The sequence below is a fragment of the Carlito syrichta genome, unplaced genomic scaffold (assembly GCF_000164805.1).
Source record: "Carlito syrichta isolate Samal-C Ts95f unplaced genomic scaffold, Tarsius_syrichta-2.0.1 Scaffold115961, whole genome shotgun sequence".
Taxonomy (NCBI): domain Eukaryota; kingdom Metazoa; phylum Chordata; class Mammalia; order Primates; family Tarsiidae; genus Carlito; species Carlito syrichta.
Window position 1 is genome coordinate 303556 of NW_007060057.1, and position 15867 is coordinate 319422.

At 33.3% G+C, this 15867-nt stretch overlaps 1 protein-coding gene across 7 annotated transcripts in view; it reads right to left on the bottom strand.

The window, feature by feature from the left end:
* Positions 1–15118, bottom strand: part of DLG1 (discs large MAGUK scaffold protein 1) — a 102653-nt gene extending 87535 nt beyond the window's left edge. For all 7 annotated transcript variants that reach the window (XM_021706778.1, XM_021706773.1, XM_021706770.1 and 4 more), the window contains exons 1-3: positions 14976–15118; positions 5723–5843; positions 807–963 (exon numbers count right to left, since the gene is read on the bottom strand). In XM_021706778.1, coding sequence (XP_021562453.1) covers positions 807–963; positions 5723–5843; positions 14976–15018 — 321 coding nt within the window. In that variant the 5' untranslated portion in view covers positions 15019–15118. The remainder of the gene's footprint in view (positions 1–806; positions 964–5722; positions 5844–14975) is intronic.
* Positions 15119–15867: the final 749 nt, after the last annotated feature.

Consider the following 15867-nt stretch of genomic DNA (forward strand, 5'->3'; position numbering starts at 1 on the left):
CCACTGCACTCCAGTCTGGGTGACAGAGTGAGACTCCAACTCAAAAAAAAAAAAGACTAAGTTTGGTATAAAAATGAAACACAAGTAAAATATTAAAAACAGCATGATTAGAAATGCAGTGTCCTAAGGTCTGTGTGTCACAGCAGAACTATAGACCAGTTATAGTCTAAAATTGTATGGGTAATAACAACATAAGCACACAGACAAATTGGAAGTAAAAAGGAGAGATAAGAGGCAAATAAAAGTTTAAAAAGTTCTACAGCCATACTAATATCAGACAATATAGATTCTAGGGCAAAAACCATTATTATAAATAAAGAAGATAATTTCATAATGATAATTATAAAATTATATGTATCCAATAGCAGTTTAAAGAAATATAAAGAAAAAAGCTAATGCTATATGGATAAACTGCTAAACCCACCATCATATTTGAACAACTTTAAAAACCTCTTTTAACAACAGATGAAGAAGACAACAGATTGAAGTATAAAGAAGTACACAAGTAATTACACAAGTAACAGGCATGAGTTAACAGCACATAGAGAATCTTACAGCCAACAAAGAGAGAATGTATGTTCTTCAGGCATATTTATAAAAACTGGCCCTTTATAACACAAAAGACAATTTTTCATACAGATTATGTTCTCTGACAACACAATTCTACAATTAACTTGTAAAACGATAAGAAGACAACCAAGCTATCCCTATAACTTCAGCATATAAAAACAAAAAATCCCCACTTTTAATAGTTAATAGGTCATAGTGAAAATAATAAAAACATTATCTTGATTAACATATCTTACCGATATAATGCGATCTCCCTTTCTGAGCTCTCCACTTAGATCAGCAGGTCCTCCAGCCAAGATAAAGGAAATAAATATTCCTTCTCCATCTTCACCTCCTACAATGTTGAAACCAAGGCCTGTTGAGCCACGATGAAGAACAACTTTTCTAGGTTCCCTAAAAATTAAAAAAAATATTCAATACCTTGAAAACATAACATTCTATCACTGAGAACTACCTATTGATAATGTTTGTATTATCAAATTGTACAGAAAACTAGATAAAATATAAATGATTTTTCCAAAACTATGGGATAAAGAGATTCTTTCCAACCCTAAAAATCAAAAGGAAAAAAATCTAAGTTTTTAAATAAAAGTTAAAAACTTATGTTGCAAAACAAAAATAAACCAAAACAAAAAAAAAAAATCAATGTATAAAATTTAACAATAATGTAGAGTCTACAAGAAATATATATACTCATGAAACGCTGATGTTGTACACACTTAATTGCCTACAAAGTAGTCACTACCCCTGTTTCTTCTTAGATGGTTAAAAAGCAGCTATTCAGCTGGGCTCGGTGGCTCAGCCTGTAATCCTGTGCCTTTGGGAGGCTGAGGTGAGTGGATTGCCTAAGCCCGTGGGTTCGAGACCTGCCTGGGCAACCTGGCGAGACTTCATCTCTACAATAAACCAAAAATTAGCCGGGCGTGGGTAGCATACGCCTGTAGTTTCAGCTACTTGGAAGGCTGAGACGGAAGGATCTCTGGAGCCCAGCAGGTCGAGGCTGCGGTGACCGGGAGCGGCCACTGCACTCCAGTCTGGGCAACAGAGTGAGACTCCAACTCAAAAAAAAAAAAGCAGTTATTCCTTTGTCTTAGAGAAGGTAAGCCCTTCCTCTGTTCTCAAAGAGATGAATCATAACTTCCTAAATGAGTCACCACAATCCTATTCCCCTTTGCTAAGGTGAGGATATAACCCTATTCTGACCTCTGATAAATGCAGGGAAATTTTACTGTCATTTCCCAGAGAAAGACCTAATAAGAACAAAGCACCTTTGCTAACCTCCCCTCCTTTAAATAACAACAAACCCACACAAAGGAAAGAACATTAAAATCTCTTTATTGGTTTGTACATATTACAATCATAAAGGTGAAACCAGGAGTATACCAGACACCACAGGTCTAAAGTTGTTATACCAACTTTGGAATTGCCCATTTCTAGACTTTTTATATAAAATAATTAAATATATTAATTGTTTAAAAGCCACTATTAGCGATTTATTTCTGCTTTTCATCAGTCCCAAGATACACCTACCTTTCTCCTACACATTGATAAAAATCTCTGAAATACATCTTACATTAACAATTTTTTTACAATTGTTGGTAACTAGAAATAGTTGTGTAAAACCCATTCACACTTTCTGGTAAGACTATGAAAGTACCAGCAGTAGATTAATTTAGATTTGATGAGACACACAATATCATTTAAACAGGTGAAACAGAAAATAGTTGGTAAATATTTTTTAAAAACTTTTAAGTTTTCTAAAATTTTGCAGAAAGCTACTGATCATATAAGACTTATTTAATAGAGTTAAATGTTTTTTGTTTAAAATGAATTTCAGGAATCATTCCATATAATATGCCACTAATCTTCTTAAACATCTGTCTGCTCAAAATGTAAACGATATTTTCTATTCATAAAGAGTTATTTTGTCATTATTCAGTTTTCCCAAAGCACTTGTAGGGTTCACAGAATTATATTTTCTTGTCAAAAATAGTAAAACCAAACAACATATTGCTTGGGGAAACAATATATGTGAACAATAAATAAACACACACAAAAGAAAAACAGAAAACTCAAGAAAACAGTTAATCTGAGGATAGCAGAGTAGGACAGTCAGGGCTGAATCAGGGCACAGATAGGTATCACTACACTGGTGATGTTTTATTTCCTATGTTAGATAGTATATTCGTGGGTTAGAACGCCTACTGCATTTTAAAATATATGTATAAATTATAATTTTATGTTAGCAAAAAACACCCGGTTGAAATCCAAAAGTATTTCCAGTGGAAAATATATTTTGATTTTCAAATAATATAAGCACTGAAAAAATGTTCAATGTCATTAATCATTAGGGAAATACAAATAAAGACCATAATGAGATACTTCACACACCTACTTGGATGGCTATGAAATAACACAAAACAGAACGTAATAGGTGTTGATGAGGAGGTGAAGAAACTGCAACTCTCATATATTACTAATGGGAATGTAATGGTACAGCCACTATAAAAAAGTTTGGGAGGCCAGGCTCGGTAGCTCAGCCTGTAATCCCCAGCACTTTGGGAGGCCTAGGTGCGTGGACTGCCTGCGCCTGCAGGTTCGAAACCATCCTGGGTAACTTGGTGAGACCTCATCTCGACAACAAATTAAAAATTAGCTAGGTGTGGTAGGTGTACTTGTAGTTCTGGCTACTTGGAAGGCTGAGGTGAAAGGATCGCCAGAGTCCAGCAGATCGATGCTGGGGTAGCCATGAGTGTGCCACTGCACTCCAGCCTGCGCGACAGAATGAGACTTCAAAAAAAAAAAAAAAAAAAAAGTTTGGGATTCCTCAAAAAGCTAATGCAGAATTATCACAAGATCCAGCAATTCTCTTAGGTATATGTATATCGTAAGTAACTGAAAGTAGGAACTTGAGAAGATACTTTGTATGCCAGGGTTTATTACAGTATTAGTCACAATAGCCAAAAGGTGGAAATAACTTGAGTCTATCAACTCAAGAGTCCAGATGAGTAAACAAAATGTGGTTTATACTTGTACATATAATGGAATATTATTCAGTCATAAAAAGGAATGAAATTCTGATACATGCTATAACATGGATAAACCTTGAAAATATTATGTTAAGTAAAATAAGCCAGTCACCAAAGGACAAATATTATATGGTTCCACTTATAGAAACTGTCTAGAATAGGAAAATTCTAGAATAGACAGAAAGTAGATTAGAGGTTATGAGAGCATGGGAAGATAGAGTTATTGGAAAGTTATTGCTCAATGGCTATAGAGTTTGAGGTAATGAAAAGGTTTTGGAAATAACGCTAGGTGCATAAAACTTTGATTGCAATTCATGCCACTGAATTGTATACTTTCAAATATTTAAAATCACATGGCATATATACTTTACCACAATTTTAAAAATTGATATAATATGCCAAAAATTGTTTTGCACATTTATTTATTATTTTTGAGTCAAGGTTCAAGGTCTCACTCTGTGGCCCAGGTTGAAGTGCAGTGTCATGATCACAGCCTACTGCAGTTCGACCTCCTGGGCTCAGATGATCCTTCTGCCTCAGCCTCCTGAGTAGCTGGACTACAGGTGTGCGCCACCATTCTTGGCTAAATTTTTTTGGTAGAAATGAGGTCGATGTTGCCTAGATTTGTCTTGAACACCTGGGATCAAGCAATCCTCCTGCCTCAGTCTCTCAAAGTGCTAAGATTATGGGTGTGAGCCACCATGCCGAGTTGAGTTGTACACTTTAAATGGGTGAAATTTATGGTATGTGAGTAACATCAATAAAGATGTTAATAAATAAACTTCAGAACCACCAATGTGTTTATATGTTATGATCTTTTTTTTTTTACTGTGAAGAATTTGGAATGTTTGGGCAAAGATTTTGTATTTGATTATCACAAAGTATTGTGATTATCAAAAGGAAGTGATAAAACACACACCATTTTAACAAGACATATCTAGTAATCAACCACTTGATTTTTTACAGAAAAGCATGGAAACAGGTCGGCCAATCATGTAATAATAATGCTTCAAAGTCCAATACAATATTTCAGACAAGAGATATGAATAACAACTGATGGACAGCAATCAAGGTACAAATCAACTTATCTTTTAGTTTAAAAATATACAGAGACTGATTAGAGAAAAGATTATGTAAATCACTAACTATTTTTCCTCGTTACTGTCTTACATAGGCACTATTAGCAAGTAACAAAAATAAATGGCCATCAAAGATCAGCCTAGAAGCACTGCAAGACTAACAGCCTTAAAAATAATAGCCGTGAATATTCATATCACAAATAAGAACAATTCTTTCTGCTAGTTTTCATTCCAAACACAATTATTGAGCACTTACTAACTTCCCAACATTGCCAACTTTTTAAGAAGTAAGAAAAGATAACACACTCCTATTTGTTCTTAAGAAGATTATCACCTAGAATTAGGAGTCTCACATAAGGAAAGATAATTATAATTACAAAGTTCAAAAATAAAAATGTGAATAATGTAATTAACAAAAACATAAAAACAGATATCAATTAGCATACATTTTAATGTTGAATGCCATATGTAATATAAAATATTTGTATAAACTATAAAGCAAACTGTACATAGTGTCTTATTATTATACTGAATAACTTGAAAATGCTTTTCACTGATTTTTTTCCTACCTCATTAGAATTCACTGGGACTGAAAAACAGTTAATCTACAGACTTCAGTGCAGTTAGTCATGTCAGATAAAAGTAAGTATTTTGTGTCAGGATATCAAGAATAATCAATACACTTGTTGAATTCTGAACATGAATTAAAAAAAACTGCTATAATATTTCACAGTATATATTAAACAACATAAAAAGTTAGCTTAAAATACCCACAAGTATTTTATTAACTTACTTTTACTAATGTCTAAGAACAATTTACCAAGCTTTAAAAAGAGCAATATTTTTAAAAGGTTTATTTGTAATATAAAATATTTTTATATTTCAGAAAAAAATTCAATGAAAAAAGTTAAGGTTTAAGTTCATCAACTGTCAATTAAATTTTTTTAACCCTAAAAATTGTGGTCATCTTATGTGGCTGATTAAAATTCAGTTTAATAGTTCAGTTAGATTTTGTGTAAGAAGGATGAATATTAAGTTTCCTACCTTGTAATTTCATCATCTCCAAGCACTGCTTTAGAAACTGGTGAGTATCTGGCTGGTGATGCTGGTGTCTGACCCAAGTAGGAAGATGGGCTAACATGGTTATCAGCAGGTTGAGAAGAAGCTTCAAAACAAAGAAAGTAAAAATACTTAAAAAATGAAACAAGCCACATAGTGCCCCATTTATGAATTATTAAATTTAAAGTTAATGAACAATTTATATTCACTCTTTTGTATATCAGAGTTTGGCAAAAGAGATTTATTTATCAGCTAAAGAACTGGACAAGCTGTTTCCAGGTAGTTTAGATAATGAGATAAACAGAACAAACTTATCCCATTTGGTATCTTTTGAGAAAATACAACTAAAAGGGAGTTTTACATTAACTTATTCACGCAAGAAAGGGCACTTAAAAGATTGTCATGGGAAAGAAAAATAAGTAAATCTCAGTACAATAACTTCATTTTTGAGAAGTTATTTTGCAGACTATTAAAAAAAATTATACAGTCAAAATTCAATCCTGAATAAAAGTCAGAAGCTTAAAAACAGGTGTGAAAAGCCTATGTTCTCATATCAGCCCAGATCTGCCAACCTAATTTATATCTATTATTTTTAACTCACCCACAAAATAAAATAAACCTGATAAAAAGCAAAAAATAAGCAGAAACTATTGGTTCATTTTACTAATAATAAATATCATAGATATGTTAACACTTTAGCCAAAGCTAAGAACAGAAAATTATAAAGCTATTCCTGACCATGCTTTTCAAAGACCCAGGTGAACAACACATTCCGACTGCTTACAAAAACACAACACATTTGAATTATCTGAATCATTACCAAAATGCATAGAAAGCAATATTTAAACTTCTTGAGGCTTTAACTAAGATGAAGTTACAAAACATTTCAAAATTAGATGTATTATTTAATGAACAAACAACAATCTCTTCTTTCATTAAATCAGTATCTTCTATGACGAAGTACTATGTTACACATCGAAGCTACAAAAATGTAAAGCTCATTAGTTCAAATTACTGTGCTGGCCAAATAGGTAACATAAAGAAATAAAGTGATCTGGATGAAAGACAGTGGAAATAACTGGAATCATGGTATACTGGAAAAATGCATGCTCTATCAAAATGATAAGGCATCTATACATCTTTATCTGTTTGTAATCATACAAAAAGAATTCTACAATGTCTATTTGATAGTATAGGGCTTGGAGATCTAGTATAACTATTGGTATTATTGGTGCGTAGAACCCAACAGTAATTGTTTCCTATCCAGCTTATATATAAGATGATATAGTATGTGAACTAAAGGACTTTCTACCAATGGATCTTGACTTTTTAGTCCAAAGTCTTTCCTAGATGATATGTAAGAATATCTATGGTTTTTTAAGGGAACTGGCATGTAGCCCTAAAGCAACAAATATTAGCCTTTAAAAAATCCAGAGTTTACTGATTTTTGACTCAATTCCTTTTCTACATCTTCGTGTTTGGATGGAACAAAAAACAACTGGATAGGAAATTCTGTCAAATACCCAAACCAGAAAACGTACCTTTTCCCTGCCATATCCAGATTAACCCTTTAGTCAATAGATTCTTTCTGGAGCATTTAATTGCACATGTAAATAAGGCACAGTATTCCTGACAGCAAGGAATAAAAATTAATATTCCTATGAAAAAATAACAGCTCCAAAGAAAGATCAGATAAAATAATGCTATTTCTTATACCCAACTAAATCTTATGCAAAAAGGTCCCCCAAAGAACTACAAAACAAGGCAGCTTAATTGATTATCCTTAGATATCAAGATTAATGACTCAAGACCTGTAAGGTTTAGGAGAAAAATAAGTAGCAGAGCTTGAAGTGAAAGTGGGAAGAGAATGGTGGCCAAATCAGAAGTTTAACAAGGTTCTCCAGCTAAAGAGAATGTTAAGTTGAAAATGAGAAGATATATAAAGAAAAAGCATGAACATTTTAATGTCAGTAGAGAAATTTTATTCTCTGTTAGATCCATGGCCTTTCTTTTCTTCAGTAATAAGCCTGTTCTATTCCTGGATATCGTATTTTGGTTATTATCTATATTCTGATTACCTTATTTTGGTTACAATGACAGATTATCGTCTATGACTCACAGATAACTTCTATAACCTTCTCTCTCATTACTTTCTTTACTATTCTTGCTAAAAATATTTTCTGTCTAGCATATAAATTATTTTCCAACTTTGACATCTGCTCACTTACAGGGCTGTTTCTGCCAGAAACACCCCCTCCATCAGTGCTTGACAATCACTGCAAAAAAAAAAAAAAAGTCAAATGTGATCTCTTTTCTGCTTAGGTAATAAGGGACAGAAAACTCCGAATAGTTTTGTATCTGCTAAGGAAAATGGATTAAAAACTTAAATCCTTCCTAAGAAAATCCCAGGACCACACAGATGGGCTTCACTGATAAATTCAATCAAACATTTGGGGATAAAACAAAATCAATTTTACCCAAACTTTCAGATAAAGGAAGAAGGAAAGAATGTTTTTCAACTCATGCTATGAGACCAGCATAACCATAATACCCCAAAATGACAAGGACAATACAATAATGAAAAACTTCAGAACACTCTTAAGTTCATGCATATGAACATACACACTCTAAAAATAGAAGCCGTTCAAAACCAATGATATATAAAATATATCATTATCATGTGGGGATTTTCCCACAAATGGATGGTTGGTTTAACATATGAAAATCAATGTAATTTACCACAATAACAAAATAAAGGAGAAGAAACATCTCAATAAATGAATAATTTGATGAATTCAAAACTCACAAGTTAAAAACTCTTTATAAACCAAAAATAAAGGTTAAGTTTCTTAATCTGATAAAGGTTATCTACAAAAGACCTCCTGGCAACTCCATAAGTAAACATTACACGATATTCATTTTCATCTTCTCTAACACTGAACTGGAGGTCTTACTAGTGAATCAGACAAGAAAAAAGAAAATGAACAATAAAGAGATGGGAAAGGAGAAAGTAAAACTACCATTGTTCACAGAAAACATGATTATATACATACGTAACCTAAAAGAATCTGTAAAATATTAGAATTAATGAATTTGGCAAGATTGTTGACTATACAATCAATATACAAAAACCAGTTGTATTTCTTATTTTTCAGTTAAAATTAGAAACATTAAAAAAGCAGTACTATTAATGATATAAAAACATAACAAATCGAATAAGATTTATAAAACCTCTATCATACTATAAAACACTGCAGAGACTGTAAAAAGGACTTCAATAATTCGAAGGAAACATCATGCTTATGGACTGACTAGAAAGACTCAATTTTATTTCTTCCTAAACTGAACTGTAAATTTTTTGAATCTAAAATGAATAAGAAAATTCAAAGAAGACTCAACATAATCTTGAAGAATAACAAAATTGAAAGATTTACATAAACAGAAATCAACATTTTTAATAAAGTTATGGTAATTAAGAGAATATAATGTTGGCATAAGAGACTATAGTGCTGGTATAAAGACAAATAGATAAATAAAACAGAAGGGCTGAGAAACAGATCCATACATAATATGGGTAACTAAAATATAATAAAAGCACCAATGTAATTCAGTGGCAGAAATGATGCTCTTCAATAAATGGTGTTGGATCAACTGGCTATCTGTATATTTTTAAAACTCTCATATTACATGCAAAAATTAAAATGACTCAGACATAAATGTGAAAGGCAAAGTAATAAGGCTCTTAGAGGTCATTTATGCTTGGGATGGAAAACAATTTCAGTGAGTCACTAAAAGTACTACTCATGGGAGAAAAAACTGATAAATTGGCTTAAGTTTCAACCATCAAAAATCACCATTAATAGAAAGGGAAAAGGGAAAACATAAACTTGGTGAAAACATTTGCAGTAAGATATAACTGATTAGGGCAACCCACTCAGGTCCCTTCCCACTGTAGGAGCTTTTCTGTCCTCTTAATAAATCCTACTTAAAAAAAAAAAAAAAAAAAAAAATATATATATATATATATATACACACACACACATATATACACATACACACACATAACTGGCTAAAGAGCTATTTCTTGAAAACATAAAACTTCACATTAGGACAGACAAAACCAATAGAAAAATGAATAAAGATTTTAACAGACTGCACTGAACAAGATAGTCAAAGCAATAAGCACAGGTAAAGGTGCCAAACATCATTAAATATTAGGAACAACCAGCAACTTGTAAATTCAGCAATAATAAGTGAGTAAAAAAAATTGCAATAAAATGAGTTAACACTATACATATTCACAATGTCCATAACTAAACAGACTGATAATACCAAGAATTGGTGAGGACGTAGAAAAATGGGGGTATAAATTGTTTCCAATAAGTTGAATTTTCATTTATTTATTTATTTTAGAGACAGGATCTCACTCTGTGGCCCAAACTGGAGTGCAGTGATACTATCATGGCTCACCACAGCCTCCATCTCCTGTGCTCAGGTGATCCTTTTGCCTCAGCCTCCCACGTAGGTGGGATTACAAGGTACACTACCACATCTGACTATTTTTTTGATTTTTTGTAGACATGAGGTCTTGCTATGTTGTCTAGGCTGGTTTCCAACTCCTGGACTTAAAACAATCCTCCCACCTCAACCTCCCAAAGTGCTGGCATTACAGGGATGGAGACACTGAACCTAACCTTGGAAATTGTTTAGCAATAACAATTGAAGAGTAAGCATTGCCTACTCTACAACACAGCAATCTCATTCCAAGAGAAATAAGTGCTTATGTTTGACAAAGATGTGTAAAAATGTGCACAGTAGCTATATTCATAATATATCAAAACTAGAAGTGACACCCTCAAAAAAAAAAAAAAAAACTCCACCTGACTGATACATATAACCACACTGACAGATCTCTCATACTTTATGTTGAAAAAAAGAAGCACGACACAAAAAATACAAATTGTGTAAGAAATTTAAGAACAAGGTCTAATATATCTATGCATAATTAGTACCACATAGACATATATATTTAAGAACAGATCTAATACATAAAGATGCAAGTGTTTACTCTGGGGTAGGGAACTGATTAAGAAGAGGCTTGAGTAAATCTTTTGGGGTGCTAGAAATATTTTATATTTCAGTAAGATGGTTACAAAGGTACATGCATTATGTAAAAACTTACTAAGCTGAACTCTTAAAATTGATTCCCCCTTCTAAATGTAAATTTTACTTCAATTAAAAATTAAATAAAGAGCTGATTTTCCTACCAAGCAAAGAACAGTAGTTGTTGGAATAGTAGCTGGAAGTATTTTGGATCATAGGAAGATGGGAAATGTTTTCTACTCTTTTAAGACAGGAAATGTTAAAACATGTTTGTGTGCTGATGGTAATGATCTAGTAGAGAGATAATCTGGCTCTGCAAATGAGAGAAGCGGCAGAAGCAAGAACAAGATCTTTGTAGACAAAGAAATGATGAGATTGAATATACAAAGAAATGATTTTCTAAAGTAATGACAGTTACCCTATTACAACACAAGGGAAAGCAAAATTTTGGGGGTAAAGACATAGCTACATACGTATATCTGAAAGTGGAAGGATAAAGAAATTCTATTCTAGGTGCTTATAGTAAATATCAAGTGAGATAATCAGTTATGACCAAAGAGAGGATGGCATGTGAAGGCTTGAGGAGAAGAAGAATTCTCAGAATGGGAGTGTGAATTAATTAAGCATATGTAGTAGGACTTCAGGCAAGAGTGAGACCCCATATGTGATTTACGGTCATAAGTTAAAAGCACAATTTTGTGCTTTTCTCCAGTCATGCTCTACTTTTTAAGGGAGCATGAATGAAATGGCAGAGTTTGGTCAAACCAGTATGGAGATTTTGTCAATAAAGAAGGAAGGGATAAAGGATGACATGTACAAGGAAGTGAATATGATAATAAACCAGGGAATCTTTACTAATAAAAGTAGAAAAATGGAGATAAAAGGTGGCAATAAAATGATATTGAATGCTAAAGAGCAAACATGGGGTGAATTGTTAGGATGGGGTGAATGAACTGAAGGTTATAGTCAGAGAATGCTATAATTCAAATGGAGATTTTAGAGGTATATTATCATCATTACTGATAATAAGACCTAAAAGTATTATCTTGGAAGCAAGCAACTGAACAGAAGTTGAGGGCAGGATAGTTAGAAAGAGATCAAGAAACCAAAATCTAGAGTATTAGATGAATCACTAGTATGGCTTTTAGATGTCACTAATAATGACAGTGTGAGTAATAGTAGCAAAGAAGATAGGCCTGGACTACAATCTCCCGTGACTAAAGTTAGATTGGTGAGACCACTAGATGACTACAACAAGGAATAGGCTGTGGGTTGAAAAGTCTGATAGTAAGACAACAGCAAGGGCTTCAAAAGACCTGATAGGTAAAAACTGTATATATATAAAAAGAAGTGCAAATGTTTTCTAAAAAACACAAATAAATTGCATATGCAAAATACATATGGATGGGAAGTATGCAACAAAATTCATAATTATAATTGCCTAAGAAGGGGGATGGAAGCAAAATATGATAAAGTTGAACTAGCAAAGCAAATTTCAATTTTTTCATAATTGCTATTAATTCAGTAACAGAAAAAAAGTTGTTCATGGAACCAGTCACAAATGTGCACAGGGTTGTTTTAAGGAGATAGGCAACATTGAAAATAAAATTGACACTTGGAATAATAAAACAGCTTGTTGTTTAAAATGTGTATTTAATCACAAATAAAAAAAATATGCAAAGTCCTTACATAAAGATTATACATAAGAACAAGTGTATGTAAGAATTCCAAATTAGTAGCAAAGCTGTTTTCTTTGACGTAAAGGAAGTATAAGATACGATTTCTGTCCATTAGAAAGATGGAATACCATTAAGGAAATAATTCAGTTATACTTGAGTAATTAATGAATCAGTGAGCAGATAATGGAGGTGTATTGTTGAAGGACAGTATGTAGATTTCAAAATATAAATATAACTTGTATTTAACTTATGATTAGTGATGGTAATGAATCTTGACAGTCCTAAAATTAGATACATTGTCATTTATAAAATCACAAATATCTCTAAAATTCTACAACTTAAAAAAAGAAACAGTCAAAAGCAGATTACAAAGAGTATATTTAAGATCTTTATTCTTCATGGGTTATTAAAACATTAACTCAATGCACAGAACAAATACAGCTTTCATTTTTCAACCAACACAAGTACATTAAAAACATATCTAAATCTCAGTTTATACGTTAAAAAACTGAAAATCAAATAAGAAACTTAAGAATACATAGTACTTTAAAAACAATTCGATTCTATGCAAAAAAAATTGAATTGCACACAAATATAGGCAATATACTAGGACTTTAAAGTACAAAGATAGCAGGTGTGGTGGCTCGCACTCATAATCCCAGCACTTTTGGAGGCTGAGGTAGGAGTACTACTTGAGCCCAATGGTTTGAGAACATTTTGGGCAACATAGCAAGACCTCATCTCCATAAAAAATAAAAAAATTAGCCAGGCATGTGGCCTGCGCCTGTAGTCTCAGCTACTCGGGAGACTGAGGCAGAAGGATTGCCTAAGCTCAGGTGGTCACAGCTGCAGTGAGTGGTGATCACACCATTGCACTCCAGCCTGGGCAACAAAGACCCTGACTAAAAAAAAAAGTATAAAGACAGTATTCATCCTCTTGTAGCTGAGAGTGCTCAGCCTGTAATCCCGCACCTTGGGAGGTTGAGGTGAGTGGATTGCCTGAGCCCGCACGTTCGAGACCCGCCTGGGCAACTTGGCGAAACCTCATCTCTACAATAATTCAAAAAATTAGCCGGGCGTGGTAGTGGGCACCTGTAGTTCCAGCTACTTGGAAGGCTGAGGCGGAAGGATTGCCGGAGCCCAGCAGGTCGAAAGAAAAGAAAATCTGTTAAGGTTTAGAAATATTTTAAATCAGTGTTTCTCAAAGTGCAGTCCATAAATGAAGAGCATCAGAAGCATCAGAATTACAGGTATATCTCAGAGATACTATAGTTCCAAATCACCATAAAAAAGCAAATATTGCAGTAAAGACAGTTACACAATTCTTTTTTATTTCCCAGTGTACATAAAAGTTATATTTACATTATAGCTAGTCTACCAAGTATGCAATAGCGTTATGCCTAAAAATATATAATACAAATGTTAATTAAAAATAATTTATTGCTAAAAATGCTAATGATTATCTGAGTCTTCAGCAAATTGTAATTTTTTTGCTGGTGGAAGGTCTTGCCTTGATACTGATGGCAGCTAACTTATCAGGTTAGTGGTTGCTGAAGGCTGGAGTGGCTGTGGCAATTTCTTAAAATAGAATAAGGAATTTGGGCCATATTAATTGAGTATATCCTTTCACACAAGATTTATCTATAGCATATCATGCTGTCTGATGGCATTTTACCCACAGAAGAACGTCTTTTAAAATTGTGGCCAATTCTCTCAAACCCTGCTGCTGCTTTATTAACCAAGTTTTAGGTAATATTCTAAATCCTTTGTTGTCACATCAACGAAGTTGTCAGCATATTCATGAGGAATAGATTACATTTCAAAAAACCACTTTCCTTGCTTATCCATAAGAAGCCACTGCACATCCATCAAAATTTTATCATGAGATTGTAGCAATTTAGTCACTTCCTTGGGATCTACTTCTAATTTTAGTACTCTTGCTATTTCTGCCAGATTTGCAGTAACTTCCACCACTGAAGTTTGAACCCCTCAAAATCACCCATTGGGGTTGAAATCAACTTCTCCCAAACTCTCATTAATATTGATATCTTGACCCCCTCCCTTAAAGGTTCTTAATGGCATCTAGAATATTGAATCCTTTGTAGAAGGTTTTCAATTCACTTTGCCCAGACTCATCAGAGGAATCCCCATCTATGGCACTTATAGCCTTATAAAATGTATTTTCTATATAGTAAAAATAAATTGAAAGCTTTCATTATTTGCAAAAATTCTTCAGTGACTATTAATTAATACCACAAAATAGTTAAGGTGAAAAAGAATCCCCTTTCTAATTATGAAAAAATTTAATAACTACTAGGTTAAAATGCTTAATAGTTCCTTTAAAATTATTTTTATAACCTTAGCCTTTTAATATTATAATGGTAGCATTGCATTAAAGTGCATCACAAATATGTGAAATAAGACAAATTTCAGCAAACTTAAGCAAACAGACTTACAGTTGGTGATATCAGGTGGTGCGTAGCCATCGTTCATATACATACTTGTGGGTTTTGCCACTTTCAAATAAACAAAATCAGATGTATTCTTTAACGCAGTCACTGCTTCTTCATGAGTAACTTCTTCTAAACATACACTATTCACCTAAGAAAAAATCCCAAAATGCATTTATTTTAAGTAGTTTTCTGGTTTTGGGTTATAAACAATTACAGCAAAAGATATGAGGAATAAAGGAATTGAAAGGAAATAAAGGTGTGTGGAAACAAACTACTCATTTTTAATGTCTATGATATCAAGTTGTTTATGATGACATATAAAGTTGATTTTCTATGGTATGTTAATGGATAGCCAATCTTGATTCTAGCTCCTCTTCTCCTCCAGTCTCAACTTCCTCCCACTCTTTGGCATTTATGAATGTGTGAGTCTTTTCTTTTAAAATAAAGATATGAAACCATATTAAAATTTTTGTTCTGCAAATGGATTTATAATGTTAAAGTATCTTAGAGACTGATGTTGGGACAAATAGAATCACTACATTTAAAAAATTGTTGCAAAGAAAGAAGATATACGAGCGGTCAATGGATACATGAAAAAATGCTCAGCCTCACTAATCATTAAAGAAATGAACGGCTGGGCATGGTGGCTCAGCCTGTAATCCCAGGATTTTGGGAGGCCGAGGTGAGTAGACTGCCTGAGCCCGCAGGTTCAAGACCAGCCTGGGTAACTTGGCGAGACCTCATCTCTGCAATAAATAAAAAATTAGCCGGGCGTGGTAGCGTGTGCCTGCAGTTCCGGCTACTTGAAAGGCTGAGGTGGAAGGATTGCCAGAGCCCAGCAGGTCGACACTGGGGTGGCTGTGAGTGTGCCACTGCACTCCAGCCTGGGAGAGAA